General features: G+C 41.3%; 1 protein-coding gene across 1 annotated transcript in view; it reads right to left on the bottom strand.

The window, feature by feature from the left end:
• Positions 1 to 9,583: 9,583 nt before the first annotated feature.
• SEMA3C (semaphorin 3C) overlaps positions 9,584 to 24,333 on the bottom strand; it is a 141,783-nt gene continuing 127,033 nt past the window's right edge. The window contains exons 13-17 of the mRNA XM_058657423.1: positions 22,479 to 22,520; positions 19,341 to 19,498; positions 16,590 to 16,657; positions 13,478 to 13,608; positions 9,584 to 10,046 (exon numbers count right to left, since the gene is read on the bottom strand). Coding sequence (XP_058513406.1) covers positions 9,630 to 10,046; positions 13,478 to 13,608; positions 16,590 to 16,657; positions 19,341 to 19,498; positions 22,479 to 22,520 — 816 coding nt within the window. The 3' untranslated portion in view covers positions 9,584 to 9,629. The remainder of the gene's footprint in view (positions 10,047 to 13,477; positions 13,609 to 16,589; positions 16,658 to 19,340; positions 19,499 to 22,478; positions 22,521 to 24,333) is intronic.

Below are 24,333 nucleotides of genomic sequence, written 5' to 3' on the forward strand. Positions count from 1 at the left end.
GGCACTTGCAGGTGGTTGTTCATTGGCCCCGGATTGAGTTACACCAACGACACTATGTGGTCCATCTCTGGATGACTGAGTGAAGTCTCCAGGGGTCATGACAATATGCACATTAAAATAGGCCGTGTAAATATAGCTGAAGGCAATTTTCATAAAAGCTGCTCTACCCCCATGAAAGCTGTCTCAAATTCAGTTAGACAAAGTGTTTCAACGCAAACGATGTATTACCCTAAAAGCCATGCGGACCATGCTATGTATTATGGATAAAATAACCACACAAAAAAATTAAAAACGAATCCATTAATGTCTGCACGCAGGCATCTGAATCAACATCAACATATTTGGTTCTCTACATAGTCTCCTCTTTAAAATAACATATGGAAAAATAATGATGCTTATTCAATAAGCAAAAATCACTGCATTATTTTTTTAAGAATCTTTGGTTCACCTAAACCTCTCTGAGATGTAGGTGAAAGCTAGATATGGATGACGAGTAAAATAAGCCCCAAAATGGGAGATGAAATCTCTGTTTCTTCCTACTTTTAATAGGGTATTAATCTCTGGAATCAACTATTTTTTAAATTCTCCGTTTGATTTGAAATAGAATAACATTCCCCACATACTCACAATAGCTAGGACAGGGCATCCAGAATTCAGTCTGCATTTCCTCTATGGTTGACAAGGACTCAAGTGTTAAAGCCATCCTCTGTTGCCTCCTCGCAGACACATCAGTGTGAAACTACATCTGGAGAAGACTGGGTGGAACTCCAATCAGACACTCTGCTATGGGACACAGGCAACCCAAGAGATGACTTAACCTCTGTGCCAAACACCTGTCCCATTGCTTATTAATATTTCTTATTCACTTCTTGTGGATGAACTGATTGAATGAATTTTGCTTTCTCCAACCCTGCTGTATTCCTACTAAAAAAAAAAAAAATCTAACCCTCCAGCTTGACTAAAGGAAGCCAAGAATGAAGATGAGGGAGAAACCTTTATACTCAGGGAGAAGGGTGTTTCATTTTGATTGGTTCTAAGGACTAGGATCGTTATTGTTTTCTGAGCAATTGAAGATGGTACCTGCCCTCTCATCAATTCGCCACTCTGGGACTTGCACACATTGCCATAAGGTCCTTGGGCAGTGAACGTGTCTGGTATTTCTTAACGTGCTAAGCTCACAGCCCAGAATCACAGGTGCTCCATGTGTCACCCAGCATCCCCGTCTGGTACTTGTTTAAGCTCTATCTTTAACAGGCAGAGTGTTCGGGACAGACAAGAGACATCACTAACTTTTCAAACACCTGGAGTCAGGAACCAGAAACTTCATGCCACGTGGGTGGCAGGGATTTGAATACTTGAGCTGTCATCTGAGGTCTTCCAGGGATCTGTGTCTGAACCGGAAGGGCCAGGACTTAATCCTAAGCAATGCCCTATGCAACATGATTATCCCACACGGCAGCTCAATTTCCTGAGCCATGATACCTACCCCCTTTCTAATTTTTGTATAAAACGCAAATACGTCTGAAACTGCAACAGAAGATCCAGGGTCATTTTTTGTTAATCAAAGTATAATCATCCCCAGAGTGTTATATTTGAGTTCATGGTCTTGCTAACATAGCTCTTAGAAAGCATAGCATATTCTGGTATCGTAACTGTATGTCATATTGATTCTGCGCCATGTGAAAACTATGAAGGGTGGAATGTGTCTTGCAGGAGAGTAAGGGAATTACCACTCCATGGAATGACTTCAGTTTGTTAGAATGGAAAACAAATATCCAAGGGCCTAGTTTCTGATTGTAAGTTTAGCCAGTATGATGTTGTAAGCTGTGACTTTTGAGTCAAAGGCTAGTTGTAAAATATCTAGTCTGCTGCCAAACAGTTACTGGCTCTTTCGTTGGTCTCAGGAACGTGGATTGTGAGACTCTAACATTTTACTAAGAATAAAAGAACTTGAGCAATCCTCTTGTGGCCTATGCGAAAACCACAACTCTTGTGTCAGTTGAATGTTACTGTTCGGTAGTTTCATCTTGAATAGCAGTGATAGACAAGTTCCTCTTTGCTGGCCCCACTGTCGTATGTCATCCTGGATTCCACCCACAGTGCACTGCATGAGCCACCCTGGACGGCTTTCACCCTGATCAAGGTTAGTGGCCGGCCAGCCAGAATGGACAGGGTCACTGCAAATATACAAATGACTTCCAAATAGGGGTGCTGACAGACGCTGTTAATGAGCGCTGCCCTGTCAGATTTCTTGATGAGCTTTGACAAGATCTTTCTTCCAGAAGGCCAAGACTAATCTAATTTTTCTTCCCCTCTGACATTCAGGTGGTATTGGATACTTGACTGTACATTTCAAGGTGATCTGAACAGTGACTGGAGACACATTCACAGAAGTTGTGAAACTGGTGGTGTCTCTCCATTGGTTATAAAAATAACATATTTCAGCCCATACCTTTGCGAACTGTTAATGGAGACACGAATGTGAGATCCATACATCCATGTTTGTAAACAGACGAATTGATAACAGCAAACAGTCTGACATCAAGCGTGACCACGCATCTTTCGTATGCACCTGTTCTATGCCTGTGATGGCCAATGAGTTTCAAAATATAAAACAGTGGATCATGCAAAGCTTTATTTGATCCTTCTGTGACAGTATCCTGCTTATCTGATGCCTGGGTGGTGTGACAAAACTATGAGGCATATAAGCAAATAGAAATTTAAATCACAGCCTTGTGCTTTTCACAGTTCCTGGAATCCCCTGTGATCAATCAGCCAGAGCTCTCAAGAAACTATTTAAAATGATTAGTAGTTAGAGTGTGGGGGACCACTGTCATGTTTATATTTCAACATAGGATAGAAAAGCTTCAAATGTACCTAAGTTAAAGCTAAACTTGTTCAACAACTTAGTTCTCTCCTTATTATTTTTATGTGCGTGTGCAAGTATCTGAACGTTATCACTAACCTCTGTGCTTTTTAGAATTTCTCCTATACAAGCAATTAGCCTTTTACGACAAATGTCCACTGTTAAACAGCATTGAGATAAATTCTAACACAACCATCATCTCAGCCTCCAGGGGAAGTTTTGTGGTCTCTCTTTACTCTTCTTCCTTGATTAGGTCAGATCAGTATACGAATAGATTCTAACTAGGGGATGCTTCTCTTAGAATCTACTGCTCACTTCTCTTCTCGCCTAAATCTGGAAGCCTATTTCATAAGTATTTCAGGTGAGATTATCTTAGAGGAATTTGATTAGAATATCAACAGTTTATGAAATACTGCAGTTAAACATCACAGATGGCTTGCACAGTTATTACTCAATTGAACTTCTTATTCTTTAGGCTACCGTTGCACAGCTTTTTTTTTTCCTTAATGGAAGAAAATCGATGAAACCGGGAAATACACCTCGACAATATGATACTAGATTTTCTCCCACGGCCACGATACACTTAAATAGCAGAATGTTGGATTTGTGATTGTTGCTGAAGAACTATGCTATTGTCATAGTAACGGGAAATGGAGGAAGGGGGTTAATGGATGAGTAGGGAAGGGAAGGGAAGGGTGGAGGAGGGATCCTTCTATCTACAAAACCATACTACGGAAAATAATAACAACAAAACCAGAAAAAAATAACGGCCTTAATGAGGTCACATTTTCCGCTCAGCTCTTTCAATTCAACACCTATTTTTTTAAAATCGCTTATTACATATATAGAGCATCAGAGGCATTGAGGATGTCCTTGGGTTCATTCTTCCTTGGAGCATGAACTACCTCTTTGAAGACTGCACCGCGGCCCCTCTTTTGGTTGTTGGAAGGCACCTGTGTGTCTCTTCACCAGGTTTTCCAATCAGTGATGTCATGGTCAGGAGTGTGAACTTGGCTGTGCAATGGACAGAAGCTACACGGCTGAGTTTTCCTTCTTTTTTTCTACTGGAAAGCCAGTTGTTAAAGGATTAAGGGTGTACAGTTGATTTTAATCCTATTCATATGAAGTTTCAGGGGAAATAAGTTAGTCTTGCTTTTGTCTTTAAAGCGGACATAGTGGGACAAGCATTTGGCCTAGCAATTCCATTCCTGCCACACAGTGGAAAACGTGATGTTGAATTTCCTAATATATTCTGTGAGTTTAAAGATATATTAATTCATCCCAGTGATTGATTCATAAAGAGATCAAAAAACGTTAAACTATAAAAGAAAAAAGAGTGAAGGAAACATACTAAAGATTCCTATTATTTTTAGGGAAAGTTATAAACAATGAGCAAAAGGAGTTTCTTGGAGAAATTTTGATATATTACTTGAGAAAAAGACATGTAGACATTAAGGTAAGTTGCATATTCTTAACGTCTGTTTCAGATGTCCACATTATAGACAAGAACTTTGTGAAAATGTGTGTTTGAAAGAGAGAAGTTCCCCCAGTCCTCACTTCACCGCCCGTATTCCTATAATCCTCTTCCTTCTCCCCAAGCTGGAGCCAAGGCTGGGTGCCGGGGACTCAATCTGTGGCACCCAAGGGAGCCACAACAGCCCAGTCACCTGAGCTGTCACCGTGCTATTTAGACTGTGCATTTGCGAGAAGCTGGACCCATAAGCAGAGGACTGAATCCAGATATTTCAATATGGCATACAGGGGTCATCACGACTAGAACTCACTCATGCTCTTGTAGCTTATTGCTTGCAGATGTAGGAAAGGCTTTGTCCAAGCTGAGTAGGAAAAGAGAAATGTGAACTGTCTTTTCCCTTCCTCTAAAAATCTGTCTTCATTCTCCGCATCACGGTGTATAAAAATAAGGAGAGTCGTGCTCTCCTAAGCGATCCGTTCTACAAGATAGTGGCTGGGGTACCTGTCAGGAGCTTGAAAAATAGACTCTTCCAGATCAACCCACAGCTGCACCACGCAAAGCTATAGTTTCACAGGACTGAAAGGAGATTCACACACACATTCAAGTCTGAGAAACACCAGAATTGAGAAGATAAAGATCATGAATGAGGAGAGTTGGGGGAGGAGGGCATGAGGTGCCAGGTTAGGTGGGAGACACAACCATTCAGTTCTCCGGCCCTGCTATGCTAGCTCTTCTAGAAAGAACAGACACCACAAGAATGGACTCGGGCTTGTTAAAATGACTTTTTTCTTCCCCCTCCAATGACGTTTTCTATTTCCCTACACCTGTGGTTGCTTGTCTGGTTCTTAGCACCTGTTAACAAAGAATGCGATGCTGACAAGATAATTCTCAACTACTGCTGTGAAACGCTTCTTTTTTTTTTCCAGCATGTAGGAACAGCAGGCTGGGGAAAAGCATGTTTTTCCTTTCATTTTGGCTGTGTTTCGCACTGAGGCCCCAGAGTTGAGCAAAGCCAAATGAGACTGACCCAAAAAAATGTGATCCAGTTAGACAATACAAATGGACAGCAGCCAGCCCGTGAACTGCAACTCTAGGAATTCAAGCTGGAAGGGACAGGACAACAGCTGAAAAGAGTCAGTTTTTTTCCCCCCTGTCTTAGGGTACATTTCCACATTGCATAACCAGGTCTCTGGGACACCTACATAGAGATAGAGAGCTTGGCACTGCAACATGCAGGATCTGCTTTTGCTCCAAAACATGTGACCCCTTTGCATGTCTGAGAGTCACATGTGCCAGTGCCCAGATACTCAAGAGCCAGCTAACAAAGTTAACTGTTTCTGTGTAACATCAGCTGCCCCAGTGTGTGCTGACAATTTGTTCCTCTTGCCTTAGCTTTTGTGAGTCCTCAAGGTCTATATTTAATATATTTGTCAGAAAGATTTTTTTTTCAGCTCAAATATGGACATTGTGATTATTTCTCTACTTAGATGATTTGTTTTAAAGATGTATTTCTTTTTATTGCAAAGACAGATTTATAGAGAGAAGGAGAGACAAAGAGAAAGATCTTCCATCTGCTGGTTCACTCCCCAAGCGTTTGCGATGCATGGAGCTGAGCCACTCAGAAGCCAGTAACAAGGAGCTTTTTACTGAGTCTCTCATGTGGGTGCAGGGTTCCAAGCTTGGATGGTCAACATTCCATCAGTGGCAGTGGCTTTAATATCCCACAATAGAATACTTGCTGGATGGCAGGTTGGGATCACAGATATGCACATTAAATCACTCTAGAACAAAAGTTAAGTTGAAATAGAAGCAAAAGGGACGCAGGGGAAAAAAAAACAAGCTAATTAGAAAGTAAGGAGAGTGATCAGGTTGGGCAATCTGTTGAGATAATTCTAAGCTTTGTTAATATTTTTAAGGTTTATTTTTATTTGAAAGGCAGATTTCTACGGAAAGGAAGGAGAGACAACGGGAGGTCTTCCACCTGCTGGTTCACTTCCCAAATGGATGCTGTGGCCAAGGCTGAGTGTCGTGAGCCCGGAGCATCTTTCCGTATCCCAGGTGGGTGCAGGCCACCCTCTGCTGCGTTCCCAGGCTACAAGCAGACAGCTGGATTGAAAGTGGAACAGCCACAACTTAAAAATCTACTGCCCCATGAGATGTTTGCACCACGGGGTGCAGGATTAGCCTGCACGCAGGCTCCAACATATTATTTTCTCCACTCACATTATTATAGATCAAAAGCACCAAGCTAGAAAAAAAAAAGTTATGGGCTCCTTCAGCCAAAAGTGTTAAGAGGATTATGAGCTAACCTGTGGCTTCCTTCCTCTGACTTTGGCAAAGGCTTCTTTTATTTCAAAGATATTACCTGCTCCCCGGGGCTTTAGCTGTCAAAGGGACTACCAGGGCTTGAGTCTCCACTCCATTTCTGATTCCAACTTTCTGCTAGCCAGTACCCTGGGAAGATTAGGTGATGGTTGAAATACTTGGTCCCTGCCACCTGTATCTGAGACTCCAACTGAGTTCCCGCCTCCTGGCTTCCGTCCAGCTCAGCCGCAGCTGGCCTGGGCTTTTGGGAAGTGAATCAGCAGATGACATACTTGTCTACGGTATGTCATTGTCTCTTTTCTGTCTTTCAAATATAATAAATATAAAAGATATGTTGTTACAAATAACTTTGAAATCCAGGGATAGTGGTCTTCCTATTCTTTATTTCCCATAAAATTTTTGAAGCCCAATCTTTTTTTTTTCATGAGAACCCCTCTGGCATTTTAAAGGTGGAACATACCTTGATATGTACTTGTTACAAAAATCGATGTTTATGATAATTAGTAGGATTTAACTGATTCTGCTACATGAATAAGCAACCAAATTGTACATTAAAACAACAGCCAAAGACTTCCCTTGGGGAATTCAACATGTTTTATTTTTTCCAGACAAATAATTTAAGTATCCAATTACGTTTTCGTAGGCTAATTACATTTAGCTTGCTTTTTTTTTTTTTTACAAAGAATTAAGATTCACTGGACGGTCCCATCATGCTATTCACAAACCTACACCGAGAGGGGCAAAAGTGCATTTCTAAGCAACTGTACGGACGACACACTTGGAAAAAATATCAAGTCATGAAATTGTCAACTTATGCAAAATAAAACCAGCCAACCATACATATTCAATAACCATGAATGATACTTTTGGGGAAAAAAATTTGTTTACATTTGGCAGAGTTATTTTTGAAGACAACATCTGAAGTTTTAAAAGACAAGTAATAAAGGCATAGACACTTTAGTAATGGTCAAAATAAAGGGCATTCAATAGCACAATAATGATATTAAATCAAATATCTTATTACCTATCAGTTTGGGTTGATGTGAAGCCGGGGGAATCGGGATTCTTAAAGAATGACTTTTGACGGTGTGCGTAGCATAGATTGATCACAACCACAGAACATGGTTTTCGTTTTGCATGGACACAACTTTGTTTGCTCAGGTAGAGGTGACAAGAAACCTAACATCTTTAAGGCAGACAAAGCATGTGCATTGCTAACTTCTTTAAAGATAAGTTTAGGATTAGATACACTTGGGATAGATTTTTAAAGCTAGTTTGCCGTTGCCTTGTTCATTTTCACTGCCACGCTAGAATGCCACGACTTGTACCCTTTGATTACAGTCACAGGATTTGAATGGTAACCCCACTCATTTTGACAGTGGTGCTACTTCTCGAAGTTTCGCATTGAAATTTCTTAAAGGGCAGTATGACCTTAATGACCTGCTTCACAGATTGCTAATTTCAAATATAATTTTAACACCAGCTTATACTTAGGAATTTGGTGCAAGTTTTGTATTTATCTGAAAACATGAAAATGTCTTCAAAGCAAATGAATTGAAAAGCCCCACGCTGCATTTTTAAAACATGAGAACAAGAGGAAATGTATCACATTTTCCTCATCTAATTTCCATGGGAAGAAGATGATTTCAGTATGAAATTACTCTAATATAATTATCCAAACACACAATTCGGAGATAATTATTTTATTAATCATAAAACTTTCCGCATTTACCAGTGAACATAGGCGGGAACATTCATTTCAAAGGATGCTTGAAAGAAAAAACAATATAATACTAACATAAATAAAATGAATATTTTTATATTATTTTTCCTTTCTTGACATAATGAGTACCTCTCCACCACAAGCAAAAGCTTATAAAAAATAAAATATTGACTTCAAAATCAGTCTAGAGTCTACTATGTGAGCCTTGCTTTGTAAAACAGTGACAATTCATCACCAAGCTTGACTACCTAATTTGAAAGTGAACCACATTTACTAACACATTCCTCTTACTATTGAATTTCCTACTTGGCCTTTTCAGTCTTTTTTCCTTTTTGGTGATTTCCTTCCCCATAGACAAGCTTGATACTTCCAAGCTTTGTTCCTTTTCCTATTGACGAATATCAATACGAAACTCAGATACAACACAGTAATCAATTAAATAGTGGAAGGCTGTAGGTAAGTCTAGAATAACTTAAATAACTTCTCCCCCAAAGTGCTTCTGTTCAGAAGATGATCCTGTAACAAGATAAACCCAATTGTTTCTCTGCTCCCTCTGCTTTAGGGTGTAAGTTAGCCATTTTTAATCTACCTGAAACAAGGGAACAGAGGTCTATGACGGAAACCAGCAACGGACAAGACCTCTGATCTGAAAACACCTCCACACGTCACTGGCAGCTTATCAAAACATTCTTTTCCTTTATTATCCATTAGTGTTTTCATATCACTCTCAAATGCCCCTTCTGAGTCAAGTACACTGTCTACATTTCTTCTGTCGGCTATTCTGTTTCTTGCATTTGTACATGACTGTTTCTACGTGAAAACTGCAAATGTGGAATTTGCTTTCCTGCAGAAAAGTACTACCAATCAGACCTCTGGACTCACAGAGCAGGATAGGAACAGCCCAGGGTGAGGACCCTGTCTCAACTGAGGGATACAGCCACTCTTGCTTTTGTAGCCGCCAGATGGATTTTGAAGGTGAATAAAGGATATAAATAAAATTTGGGTTCAGTTAAATACTTCTATGCACCATGAAGACCATGACAAGTCTAGTGCTAGTCAATAGCAGACAAGAAAACGCATGCTCATTTCAGTTCGCGGAAAACCTTCACTGGAGGAGTAAATAATGACCTTAGTTCAGTGATTTCTCAAACGGCAAAGCACAAGTGATTGTTGGTTCAAAACGTGCCCGTTGCAGACTGAGCATTTGTTGTCAGAGGCTTAACCCACATTGGGAGAGTCGATTATGACTCAGGCAACTGATTCCTCCTGTTCCTGCTTTTCCGGCTGCTGATGAGCGCCTTAAGCTTGCCGTAGTCCCCCCTCATCCTCTGTGTCTCCTCGCCATGGTGGTGGTGTTGAGACCGAGTGTCTTTGCAGTATTGGTTGATCATCTGCATTTCGGAGTGGCTGAATGCCCCCATGATGTCCTTGGGGTGGAAGGGGAGGGCCCTCATGGAGCTGGCCCAGGTCCACGGGGACCATTTTTCTGTTACGACAGCCACCGTTTCGGAATCTAACACCTTGAAGTTGATCTTGGCTATGGTCTGCTTGAAGCTGTTTTCGGTGGCAATGCAGTGATACAGCCCTTGGTCAGAATCTTGAACTGAACGGATCAGGAGTCCTTGGGATGTGGCAATGATGCGTTCGTTCAGCTTAACCTAACAAAGAAACGTAGTTTTTAAAGATGGATTTTGTTGTTGTTGTTGTTGTTGAATCGGAAAGGCAGATTGATAGAGAGAAAGAGAGATGGAGAAAGATCTTTCGTCCCCAAATGGCCACAATAGCCTGAGCTAAGCTGATCTGAAGCCAGGAGCCAGGAACCTCTGCCAGGTTTTATACGTGGAGGCAGGGTCCCAAAGCTTTAGGCCATCCTTTGCTGTTTTCCCAGGACACAAGCAGAAAGCTATAGGAAGTGGAGGAGCCAGGACACGAACTCTGTCTGTATGTGGTTCTGGCGCTTGCAGGTGGATGATTAGCCATTTCAGCCACCGCGCTGGGTTGAGAAGGAAACCTATTACATTTCCAAAACTGTATTTTCTAAAATGATATAACCAACATATACAGAATAGTTTGGGTCTTCACAAGTTTGGGTAGGAAAAGCACTGAGTACCAAACAGCTTCCTGCTCAGCGGGTAAAGACCGTTGACCCCATTGTGTGTTGGTTTTTTTTTTTTAAGTGAATTAATTAGTTGGAAACCTCAGCTTCCTCTTAGGGGTTGTGGCTACGGGAAGCTGGACTGAGGAGGTGGGACCAGGACTTGAACCTGGGTCGTGCAGTGTGGGATGCTGGCTTCTTTACTGGGGTCTTAACCGCTAAACTAAATGCTTAACTTCCTCAAAGGCTGCATTTAATGTATATGGAAAAAAAATCAACTACAGAAAAGCATAAAAATGCAACTATAGTATCGAAAGCCCATTGATAGAACAGAATTAGAAAAGAGAGAATCATTGGGGGAAATCAAGACACAAGTTTCGATGTTACTCTTTGTACATTTACATGTACCTCAACAACAATGTAATGATTAAGGAGGGTCATGCAGAAATTGAAAGAAAAATGAAAGCTTTGTCCTGTCTATGCAACATCAAAGAACGTTATCTGAGTCCAATTTAATTAAAGCTTGTACACGCTCTGGTGCAGCCATTTCATTTCTAGGAATTTACTTAGAAGGCAGTCTTAAAAATCCACCATGTTTGTTTACATTGTGTGCATTGAAAGGCATATGTACAGATAGAGGGAGACACAGAGAGAGAGAGAGAGAGTTCTCTCATCCAAGTGGCCCGAATGACCAGGGTTCTACTGCACTGAAGACTGGGTGACAGGGGACTTGCAAGCACCTGGGCCACCTTGCGCTGTTTTCCTAAACCCATCAGCAGGAGGGTGCTGGATTGGAAACGAAAGAGCCGGAGCTCAACTACCTCTCCTGTGAGGGTGACGTCACAGATGGCAGTTTACCCCACCTCCACGGGCCCCCGCCTTGTGTTTCTGACTAGAGGAAAGCTAAGAAGCATCCTAACCCAAGATGTAGTCACAGCGGAGAATACTATGCAGTTGTTACAAGGAAATTGGCCCCAAGTGTCCTGTGTGTGTGTGTGTGTGTGTGTGAGAGAGAGAGAGAGAGAGAGAGAGAGAGATACAGGGAGAAAGAGGATTTATAAAGCACATTTGGAGGAACATAGAATAATAGAAATCTTTTAGTCTGGAAAGTGGGCATAAATGCTAATGCAGAAACAGGCTCTCAGATTTTACTTAATGCCATTAAATATGAACTACTAGGAGTATTTTGGTCCCAAGTTTTTGTCACTTAGTCTTTTTTAGAAAATGCTCACTTTTTGCGCACCCGTGACATGCATAACACGTGTATTTGTCTGAAATAGTAAGAATCGGGACAAATTTTGTGAAACACAAATAGCTTTTCTAACCAAATTAAGAATAAGCAGAAACGTGTTCTGATTCAATTTGTTGTTTTTTTTTTTTTTAGCTTTGCCATTTGTTTATTTCTGATTAAATTTAAAACTGAACAGCTGTCCGTGACTGTGCTGGAATTAATGGTATCAAACCTTCAGTTAGTTTGTTCTTGTTTTTGAGATTGTAAGAAACATCCACTTTGTGCCAGCTCAGTCGCCACACTCTTCAATGTTGAGACGCAGTGCTGCAAACATCATGAAATGCTACATGTATAGCATATCACATGCAAAATCATATGATTAATTCCTATGGCATGTATCAAAACCCATCTACAATTATTTAAGCAATGGGAATTATTCAGTTGTACATTGTTTCATATTAACTATTTGATTGACAGGAAGTATTTTATCTGTATTAGGTATTTTTGGAGTTCAGAACCAGTTATACAATTTGCAGGCAAGCACTGAGCGCTTTTTCTGGAAGAATTCTTATTGTCCACACATTCATGGCCTAGCCCTGGCCCTCACCAGCACACACGATGACTTCTGCTTTATCTTAAAGTAATCAATTAAACTGCAGAAACTTCAGGACTTTTTTAATAACTTTTTTTTAAAACAGTCAAAAGGCAATCTCTGATCATTGTCATGAAGTTTCTTTCAAAGGTTCATAAAGTTTCATAGAATTGTGGGGAAAAAAAAATTGGACTCCGAATGAAATCCTTTTTTCTCCAGATAATGAAACCTCCTTTGATGGGCAAGGAGACCCATTTGCAGCTTAACATTCCTGAACACAGGATACACAGCCCACTCAAGAGCTCTCAGGCAGCCCCCAGTGTTGCAAAGAATCCCTGGTGAGGAACCAATGTTTATTTCAAGAGCTGTGATTGGTGATGGCCTTGTACCCTGTGGCCATTCTACTTAGCCTTGGCCAATTCAACACTTAGCAACAAAATTGCCACAAGAGGACACAGAATTCAGATAGCTGGGGGAAGAGGCTAGTTCAGGCATCTCTAAGGATATACATATCAGACAAAATGGCAATGCTTTGATTATATTCTGTCATCTCCACCCGTTTTTTAACAGCTTTTACCCTCAGTAGAACAGGACAGTGAGTGCCTTGTGATTGGAAAATCTAGGCTTGGTTTCTTCCACAGCAAATCAATACACGTGATGCTCCCATAAGCCATTCACGTCTCACCTATGTCAAGTGTGTGCATGTTAGGGAAAAAAAGCAAAACCAGGAAAACAGATGACCTAACAGCAGAAGAATGTTGCGTGTTATACGAGGTAGGCTTCAGAGTCATTTCTTTGCTGTGGGAAACTAGAATCTTGTTAAGGACCTCTTTTATCTTGTGAGTCACCCTAAGCTGCTGTTGTTGGAGAATGTGGCTTCCAGATTTACCTTATTTCTTTCACAAACACTTCCTTGTGTTAAGACCAAAGTCTTGGGGTCATGATTCCTGATTCAAACACAGAGGTAAAAAGACAAGCGACGATTTCCAATTAATCCATTCATTCCAAGAATAAAGGGTTTTGAAGGGGGTGGCCCTTGTCACCGCAAAGACAGAAGAGGGGATGCTCATAGGCCATGACTTTTCCATTGACCTGAACTTGGCCAAGGGGCCAGTGACTGAAGGCTCCTTCCGGAGGAGGGTTCCTTGATGGTGTTGGGCAAGTCACTCACCTCTTTCCTCCTGTCCTTGTCTTTCTGTAACAACCACTTGATGGATGCCTGGGGAGACTTGGGGGCACACTCGAGGAACGTGGTATTATTTTTCACTCCGTACTGAACAATTTCAGCTGCGTTTCTATATTCTGAAGAGCAAAGATAGAACAAGAGAGAGCGTAGAAGTTAGAGCATGTGCTGTCCCGTGACATGATTTTTCTGTGACATGGTGATCAAATCACGCAGCCAGCACAAGGCAGTGTGACCACGGAACAAGGCCATTCGTCTCCATTTTTCCCTTGGTGTTTTTATCATAAAGGGACGGGGGCTGTCATTGTGGTTCTGCAGGTAACACTTCCACTTTTGATGCCAGCATCTTACAAGGGCGCCAGTTCGAATCCTGGCTAATCCACTTCTAATTCAACTCTCTGCAACTGGAGTGGCCGAAGCATAAGAAGTGGTCCAAGTGTTTGGGCCCCTGCTGCCCACATGGGAGACGTGGAAGAAGCTTCGGGCTTATGATTCCTGTCGAAACAAGCCCTGGTGGTTATGACCCAATGCAGAGTGAGACAGGGGATGGAAGATTTCTCTTTCTGTCACCCTCTTTATAACTTTTCTAAAATCAATCAATCAAGCAATCTCAAAACTAATAAAAGCATAAAAGGGGTGGAGCAAATGATTTTTTTTGTTATTATTGTTTTATGCCACATTTTTTATGGGCACAAGTATTCCTCACTCTTCGTACCCTTCCTCGCTCTCCACTCCCTCATATTATCACAGTAGTTGAATAACAGTTACAAGTTTGACATTCTGCTATTTTATCTCGTATTATGGCACAGCAGGTATTTAGAAGTAAAAGATGCCTAGTGTAACACGTTTTTACTTTTCAGTGTGCCTGGTTAATCTAACCAAGGCTACACTATTGGTGAGGGGAAGCATGTTGATTGGCAAGAATCTACACCAAGAACTGTATTATCATTTTGGCCTGATTGCTATGACGCATTTGCAAGTGAGGGTTTCTTAGCTGAGTAAACAGAGGTGAGAGTATTTAAACAGCTGCATGTATTCCAGTTTTTTTTTGCAAGTCACAGTTACACAGAGGGCGAGAAGAGATGACAAGAGATAGAAAAACCTTCGTCCGTGGGTTCACCGCCCCCCCAGCTAGCCACAACGGTAGCACTTTGGCCATGCCAAAGGGCCAGGACCTTCATCTGAGCCTCCCATGTGGGTAGCGGATAGCCAAACATTTCAGTCATCTTTCTTTGCCTTTCCCAGGCCATTAGCAGGAAGCTGGAGAATAAACAGAGCATCCAGGACACGAACTGGCGCCCACAGAGGATGCTGTTGTAGCAGGTGGCGGCTTTGTGTGCTACGCCACATGGCCAGCGTGTGTCCCCCGTTAAAATGTTTTATTTATTTATTTGGGAAGTCGGAGTTACAGAGAGAGGAGGAAAGAACATTTTAACGGGGCTGGTAGGGACTCATGGATAGCAAAGGTAGCTTTGTCCCCACTCCCCCACACCTCAAGCCCACCCCTCCGTGAGGCATGGAGGAGGACAGCCTGTGGGATGAGGGATGGCATCGCAGCTTTAGCTCGGCTGGCCATGCAGCCACAGCCAAGCCACGCATCTCTCTTGTGCGCTAGCTCCACTCCCAAGCAGGGGTTACAATGAATTCATATAGGCTCCTGAATGAAATCATTGAATGAGGCCGAGAATTTAACATCATCACTTTGAGATCAATTCTCACTCGCAGAGCAGGGATAAAAATGCATTCTCATCTAGATCCATGAGCATTCAGTACATCACCGTAAAAAGACACTCGCATCCGGACACAAATTCAGCCTCCATATGGCACTAAGATGATCACTACTGTTCATGGGGTTTGACACAGTCTCAGAACATGCCTGCGTATTAAATCACACAGAAATTGTGATTTATTTCGGCAATGAGACTTCAGGAACAATTAATTTGATTTCAGCAATTAGACGTCAGGAACAATTAATTCCAATCTGCCTTCGTTTGTTCCCTGTGGTTAGGGGCACTTAGTAACGAGAACAACTTCCTTTACTAAAGGAGAATCCAAGGCTTCAAAGCATCATTAAGAGGAGGCCTCAGGCTGATTTTCCAAAGCAGCACAGCTCTAAGCACTTGGGGGCATCAGGACAAAGGACCCCCTGGGGATGCTTCCCCGTTGGTGGGAGGAAGGGAAGGGGGGGTGTGTGTAATGCTATGGTGTCTGTACTTCTTGGACGCCAAGAAAGGATCAGATGAACTGTAAGCCACAAGGCAGGGCTGTCAGCAGCAAGCAGGCACTGCAGCCCATCTGTGCACCACGTTGGCACATTCAGTGCAATTCAAAGAGAGAAGCAACTCAAGTGGCCAGCAATAGACGAGTGGCTCGGCACACTGCAGCCTGTGGGACAAGCCCCACAGAGGATTCCTCAGGCTTGGCTGGGGGGATCATACGGACACACACAAACTCGAAAGGAAATGAACAGAACCTGGCAACTTTGATGCTATGTGAGAACAGGGCAATCACGGCAGGCCAAGTGTTGTACAAGTTGACTGTCAGAAAAACCTTCTAGGAACTGCACTCATATGAAATTCATAACACACTAGAATGGCACCAGTAGGGGCTGCTGAGAAGGAATACTTAGAATGCAATGGACGCAGGGATATAGTTTGGCAAAACGAACAATGCCTGGGGACTGGCTGAGTGAATGTATTTGGGGATGCAAAACCACACACTACAACATGGCTACAAATCCTAAATGCGACGCTACCTGTCTTTACCATGATCAAAAACATTGTTGGATGTGTCCTGCAACAAATTGTGAGAGCAATTGATTTTTTTGCTGAAAAAGGCAATGACTGTGAAAACCTGTAATTAAAATATATAGGAGAAAAAAAAAAACCCACCAATTGCTGGAAGTGTGTGTGTTTCTGGGAATTTGACTGTCACAAATCTCAACCAATAATACTTGTAATTGCTATCTTTGAATACTAGAAATTTCTACGGTGAATTGCTTAAAACTGAGAGGCTTTACTCTAAACGTATTTCTCTTTACTGAAACATGACAGGGAGCCCGGTGCCATTGGCCAGGGCTGATCGAGTTGGCTTCTCATACCTTTGAGATTAAACCCTCTGCACTGGGTCAGTGGGTTGCCATGTCTCACGTCCTGTCTCCGACTCCTCCTGCAAGCACACAAGTACATTAACAAGACTCAGTATCATCGCTGCCAATTTAAACTTCTGACTTGCCGATGGCCTCCGTTGTCATCAAAATGAAAAGAGATGCTCTGATTGGCTGATGGAGGAATGGGACATTGCCCAATGATTCAGTGTATCCACGAGAGAGCTGATAATGAATCCAGCCTTCAACCTGAATAAAGTCTATCCCTCCCAGCTACCACGTGTGATGGAACCACTTGAAACCTGCTGTTTTACCGTATTCCTAGGCAAATGTTAGACTCTATCATTAAGAATGTGCGATTTTAGTATAGAGACACTCAACCAAAATTTTCTAAAATAATGCCTAAAAGGATAAATTCCTCCTATGAAACTTATCCAAGATATTTTTTTTTCTACAAAGGCCAACACTGGCTAGGTATATTAAAATCAGTTTAAAACAAGCAAGCAATCAAGAAATGGACGTTCATTTATGAAGGGATGTTATGCAATTAAAGGAAAAATATTTTCCTCTGGAAAACATTCTGGTTTCTAGAAAAATGCGTACGTGAATGGAGTGGACACAGGTGCAGCTTGATTCTTAATCTATCATATTTTGCAACATTGATCTCATACTCTGACATGAGCAGAGACATGCCACACACATACTGATAAACACACACACACACACACACACACACACTCCATCTGCTAGTTCACTCTCCAATTACCTATACTGATTGAGTCCAGACCAGGTTGAGGCTGGGAGACAGTAGCTTTACTTGCTAGTTGGGACCCAATTGCTTCAGCCAAAATCAACTGTTCACAGGGTTTACATGAGTAGAAAACTACATTTAGGAGCCCAAGTCACCAGGACATGAAGTCAGGTATTCCAATTTGAGATGTGGGCATCTCAATCAGCGTGTTAATTGCTTGGCTAAAAGTCTACTCTCTGGAATCATTTCTGATATATTTTATTTCTCTAACCTGTCACATCTATCACATCAATAGGTACCATGAGGGTACTATCAGGATTGAACCACTTTTTTTAAATAAAGATTTCTTCTTCTTTTTCTTTTCTTTTTTTTAATATGAAAGGCACATTTACAGAGAGGGAAGATAGAGAGAAGGTATTCCATTCCCTGGTTAACTTTCCAAATGGCTGCACTGGCTTAGAGCTGAGCTGATCCAAAGCCAGGAGCCAGGAGCCTCTTCTGGATCTCCCAAATGGGTACATGGTCCCAAGGACTTGTGCCATCCTCCACTGATTTCCAGGCCATACATATACAGAGAGCTAGATCAGAAGTGGAACAACATGAACACTCACCAGTGCCCACTGGAATGCTAGAACCATAGCAGGCAGGAACAGCCCATGGAGCTGTGGTGCTGGCTCCTGGACCACTTTTGTGATGGCTCTATTCCTATCAATGCTGAACAATAACTGCATCTCACCTGGACATACAGTGAAAAGCTTGTCTTACAACTTCTATCATCCACCCTCACCCAAACTTCCTAGCCCGGAGCTTCAAAGAAAGCTTGAGATTCAAATTGTATCCCCTTTCAGATAGTACGCCTTCAGGAAGGCTTCCTTACCACCCACATAGCATCACAAGCCCTGGTTCCCATGTGCTTCCCACGCCTTCTCTGTTGATTTTAAATTCATAAACCTTATCATTACTTGGAGGTATGAGGACTGGATATTTTCCTTCTTGATTTACCACCCATTAGAAATTATTATTCCAGAAGGCAGAACATTCTTTGCCTTTGTTTTCCATGGTATATGTTGACTTTCTAGAACAGTGCTTGGAAATCTTCGTTCCATGATAGGTCTTTGACATAAAAACAAAGGATTAAAGAGAAAAGAATACTTGGGCTAAAGCAAGGGTGATTTTAATCACCTGTCACAGGACTTAACCGAACATATGTGTTACAGAGAGTAAAAGCTACAATCCATCAGCCAGCAGGGCTCTACTTGGAACATTATTAGCACTCGTGGCTGGTTCTATTTGTTCCTCTGTTGATGCTAATTTTTATAGTTTTGGCCCGTTTCCCCATCATGACCAATATCTCAGTAAGATTGAGAGCACTGATTATCTTGGCTTCCCCCTGAATTCTCTGTAATTTTGTTCTTCAAGCTATTTTTTCTACTAGTGGCCCTTTGCCACCTAGACATGGTTGCTTCTGAGTTCCCTGAGTGAGTCTTTCCTCGGACAAAATGCACCTGCCACAGCACGCTTTTCTCTGTTAATCAAGCCGTACCCCCCCACCTCTCTTGGTGGTCAAGACCATCCAGGAAACCAATGCACCCACATTGAGAAAACACTCCCCGAAGCCTGAAGGATACAGTTGGCCTCGCTCTAGATAATATCTTTGTTTCTGTAATCTGCAGGACAAACATTTCATTGTAAACTAAGTCAGCAACGTGGGCCAGGACGATGCAATCTAAAGATAGAGTGGATCCCATAAAAACAACCAAACACATAAATTAGTTGGAGTGAAAAAAAAAAAAATCTGAATGCTATCTCGACATCTTTCAGCATCTCTTTCTCTGTAAGAATCTCAAGTTCTAAAGCCTGGCTATGTTAAATATAGCTACTATTTTAATGCTTTTTCCTTTTTTAAGAAAACTGCACCAATTGCCCTGATGGTGAGCAATTTGGTATGTCTGGCAGCACACATCCTATTTGTCAGTGGAATGTGGAGTCCTTACCGCTTGCCCGTTGGGTAGAATCTGGAGCAGGACTTGCCATCCCAGGCACAGTATGGGTCCCTGGCCAGGCAGCAGTCAGCGCAGGCCGTGCCGTAGATGTGGCAACGATGCAGGGATACTTGGGAAATCCCTTCATTGGAGCTCACATATAACTGTTGCTATGAGAGAAACCATGATGATTTGTATCAGATGTGGAAGTTCAAAAGCAGACTTTTCGGCAAGAATATTTTATAACATATGCCCATGGAGTCCCAGGTTGATTCGGAGACAAACTGAAAATGAGCAGCGAACGCACACAAGGTTTCCAAGCCAAAATAAATAGAATTTTGCTACATTCATGTGCCTATAACATTACCCCTTTTCTGTTACAGAAAGAAAAAAAAAAAACCCCTTCCGAGCTCCATGTAGAGTGGGAACATATTTTGAACACTGGACTTCATTGTTCTTTCAGGTTGTGGCTACCACACTACAGATTTAAATGATGATATTTTGTTTCTTTTACATTGAATAATGTCTCTTGGCAAAGCAGAAGGAAGCTTTATTTTTCAACTCTGGCAACACAAGCCTTTACAGATTTGGAAAAGTGATTAAAACAAAGGGTGTTTTCAGTTAGAAGAAAATAGAGTAGTTTTTTTTTTTTCTTTTTTCTTTTTGGACTGGGTATTAGATGACATGAAGAAACATTTTGGTCATCTGCCTTGGCGTGTGTTATACTCTACTTATTTCGGTTGCATTCCAGTTAGTCAAAAGAATATCAGTATGTGTGTTGAAACATCGAAACATTTCTGCAAGAGGCAGCTGCCTTCATCAGCCTAAAGCAAATCATCCAGAAAGATCTTCTTCAACTGGGTAGCGTCACAGCTTCTCAACATCCCCTTCCAATTGCTTCAGACAACGCGGTTCTTAGGAAAAGAGTTTTTCCATTGGCACAGTTTCTTTTCCAAAGGACTTGCAGTAAATCATTCAATTTTGAGCAAGATCTCTAAGCTCGAACTTGAGTAGATGTGGCTACGAGGGACATGCATTTCCACTCCTCCCCTTGCCACTGAGACCTGGACAGTCCATGATGAAGTTTGTAGGGGCGCAGTTCACGCTGGAACTCTGAGACCCCTACACTCAATCTCTCAGCAACATAGCTGGTGAAAATAAATAAATAAATAAAGAAGTTGGAGTGGCTAACGCACCAAAATGCATAGAATTGCTTTGTGGGTGTTGCTCACTTATTGTTTAAGTAATAATAATGGTAGAGCAAATTCTGTAAATTCTCGAATCTAAGCAATCATTCAGGTCCTGTCTTACTCCGTTAGGTCTTCATGTAATTACGTCAAGTCAACTGTTAGATCGCTAGTTAGGGGCAAACAATCACATGTTTTGACAAAAACGACTGGCCGAGGAATACCTGAAATAAATCCTGTTTGTATGATTCATGAATCAACAGTGAATATATGAATTCGATCAAGATATTTTAAAAAAACTACTATGCCTGGGGAAAAGACCCACATGATTTCATTCAAGACAATATATTTTTAATGTATCCAGCTATTTTATATGGATACAAGGATAAATTAAAAAATGGTCACAAATGAGCAACAAAGTCCTTAAGTATTAAGAAATGGACTAAATGTATAGCAGGTCCTTCACTAACAGCAGCCCCCTTCCTCCTGAAGAAACAATGCAACAGGCCATTGTGCAAATGATCTCCAAAAAATGAAACAACCACCTGTACCAGTTGTTTCAACAAAACATTTTAAAGCACATTTACCATAATATTTTGAAGACAGACGGAGCATAGGGACCAAAGCAACATGACACTTGTGCCCCTATGGTTTCTGGGTCATGTGGATGGAGACTTGGTGTTTAATGAGAAGTAATTCTTTCAGTCAAATGGATCCATTTGGAATTCTGCTCTTTCTCTCTTCCCATTAAGCTACCATAAACAAAGGGCTTCCCCGCTGACATCAAAGAGAGCCCAAATTTGGATCACGGTCCCGGGACATTAGACAAAATGCCACATGGCTCTTTGTTTCTTGGGAAAATGTTTGTGATGTACCATTCAAACATTTTTACAGATGACATCTTTAGTTTTATCATCCCCTATTTGTTTTTCCTTGTAAAATTCGGTCAAATAGAAACAACGCAAGACTGATTACGGAATCCCACTTTGTCTCAACAGACCAGATATGGTCACCGGCGCTACATGGACACAGCCATTTGTATTAATATTGAAACCTTTATTCCACAGTCCAAAAAAAACAGGTCGCAGGCGCTCACAGATAGAGACCGCGAAGGATGCACTTGATGTTGGCAATTTAGAGAAATCAACTCTTTGCAAGGAAGGGCCTTACTGTGCAGATGTGGGAGCTGTGGTCAATGATGTTCAATGACTGATTCATAACCGACGGGCAGGCTGGGGGACAAGCACATGCTAGCCCCCATCCTGAAGCCTTCTCTCTCTTGTTCCTATTACCTCACTCTCTAGAGATTTTGTTTTCAGATGACATGTTTGGGGCCCTCAGACATGCATGTCTTATATGTGTTCATACTGGTATCAGGCTTTTCCCGGCCACATCACTGCACAGAAGAGAAGGTGCTGCCGATTTTTGGTTATCACAGTCAAATACTTTGTTCCCAAATGTTTAACCCGTAGATTTCAGCTTTCCATGTCTACCTCTCTTTCTTTTGTTAAGGGCATGTTCACACATTGGAAAATTGCATTTCCTTACAAATCAACATGGAGGAAGGCATTGTGCCTTTTAGACACCAGATTAGAGCAGCGATTTTAAACAGGATCCACCGTGCGTTCTAGGCCCCTGAGTATGCCGTGATGTGAGAGCTGCCCAAACATTATCTGATATTCGTCCTTCAGAAAGACTGCTTTTATTTAATTGGCTTCACACACTATAATATTGGAGAATACAGGTTATACAAATGAGGCATATCTTGGCTGTCTATATGGTCTGCTCTGACGAACTTTTCTACAAAAATAAACTGATAGGAATGAATGGGTTTTATGTCAAAAATAATCTTGTCGCATTTAATACTAATAATTTTGTTCACAGTAAAGCAAATGCTTAAAAGTTACATATTTGGATAACAGCAAAGCTTATGAAAAGAACAGGAATGCGAATTAGTACTTACCTTTTTGGATGAAATTTTCATGGTTGTTATGGGAACACGATTCTAAAAAATTAGAAAACAATGTATTAGTTGTGCAAATGATTCACCTTTTCAGACAATCTGTTAAACTCAAGCAATCATCATTTTATCGCTATGTGAGAAAATAACCCGTGTGTCATATGCTCCTATAGCATGTATTCCTGTACTTAGCTATAAAGTGTATTTTCTCTTTGGGATTAAGGATGGATTTTGAACATGATACATGCATAAATAAACAAGATGATTACAACATATCTATCAGTACAGAAAGATGGAGAAAAGTAAAATTTGAGAAAAATGAGATCTTTAAAGAACTGTCTTAGAACACTGAATTCGCATTTGATCTACTACCATCTTTGCAGAGGCTGTTTTTGGGGATACCCCGTCTAAATTCTTCACAGTACAGGCATTTGCCCAAGATGCCACTGTGGCGCTGTCAAGGATGGCACTGGAAAGATATATTAGGCTAGCTACACGAAATGTCACTATGGTAAAAAATACTGATAAATTTCAATGAGTGAAACAACCACAGTATTTCCCGAAATACCAACCATCTGAAAGTTGCTCTATTCATGGTGTTACTTCTTTTTAAATATCCTATTGTTTTGCACACTACACTTTCTGTAGGTATAGACTTCCTGGAACTTGATGAAGATCCCAGCTGTAAGTTAAGGGGCAGTGAGCTCTCATGAGAAAATGCATCCCCAATCATTTGTCTTCTCAAGTGATACGCAGTTGAAAACCCTTAAAAAATGATATCTTTATCTCCCAAATATAAGGAGTTTTTGATCACTCCTTATGAACACACACATTACACATATACATGTGGTAGAATTTATAAACACTTAGGCAAAAGTTATCACTGCCAGTAAATGCAAATGGAAGACTTATTTTCAGGAAACAGGAAGAGGGGACGGCAAGCAGGGGTAACAGTTCTCTGTAGAAGGCCAACTCAGCTAGGGACTTCTTAAGACTTAAATGCACTCTTTCCTCCTGCCCCCGTCACACTATCTCCTACACACTCAATTATTTCTACCTCACCTCAGGAGATGTGACACAAAGACCCCGCTGAGGAGTCGCTGTGTTTGGTAACTGTGTCTCTTGATTTGGCCACATCCCTCACTGCTGCCACACGCATCAGTAAGAAAGCTCAGACATTTCTTGGGCTCCCACATACATGTTGAGTGGCTCAGGTTTTCCATTGAGAGTTTATTCCTCAAGATGATAACAGCAGCATAGCTCAAACAGCAGGACATGTGTAGTTAACACATGATCGGAACAACTTGCAGCTCTTAAAGGCATCCCCCTAACACACTTGTTTGGATTTAAGTCAGACTCACTTCATGAACACGGACTGATAAGCAGTATTAAAAATGAAGTGCTACAACATAATCCTTTCGTTGTCTATAAGAAAACTTCACAAAAAGGCACTCTACACATATCTAACCAGCCTAGGTGTCCCTGCTAAATTGAATTGAGAAAAAAAAATATTTTATGTGCAATTAATTTTGCTTAATCTAGTGAGGCAATTCTTTACAAAATAAGACATGGAAAAATATTTGAATGGTAACACTACTGTATGAGCATGATTTTCATGCAATGATCAAAAACGGAGTCATGGCTGGCATTAAAACCTGCAAAGCTGTAATAACATACCGGAAAACTTTCCAGAGTTTGTTAGAGTTTCTGTTTGGGTTCATCTTATATATCTCCTGACTTACATGTTCAGCAAAATCTTGCAACACTGCAGGTATTGCAACCACTTCTATGTTTATAAAATGAAGATTTTGGGTGATCATGGGGATACATTAAGGAACCAAGGCATTCTGAGTACACC

Source organism: Ochotona princeps, chromosome 32 (genome assembly GCF_030435755.1).
Source record: "Ochotona princeps isolate mOchPri1 chromosome 32, mOchPri1.hap1, whole genome shotgun sequence".
NCBI classification, from domain to species: Eukaryota; Metazoa; Chordata; class Mammalia; order Lagomorpha; family Ochotonidae; genus Ochotona; species Ochotona princeps.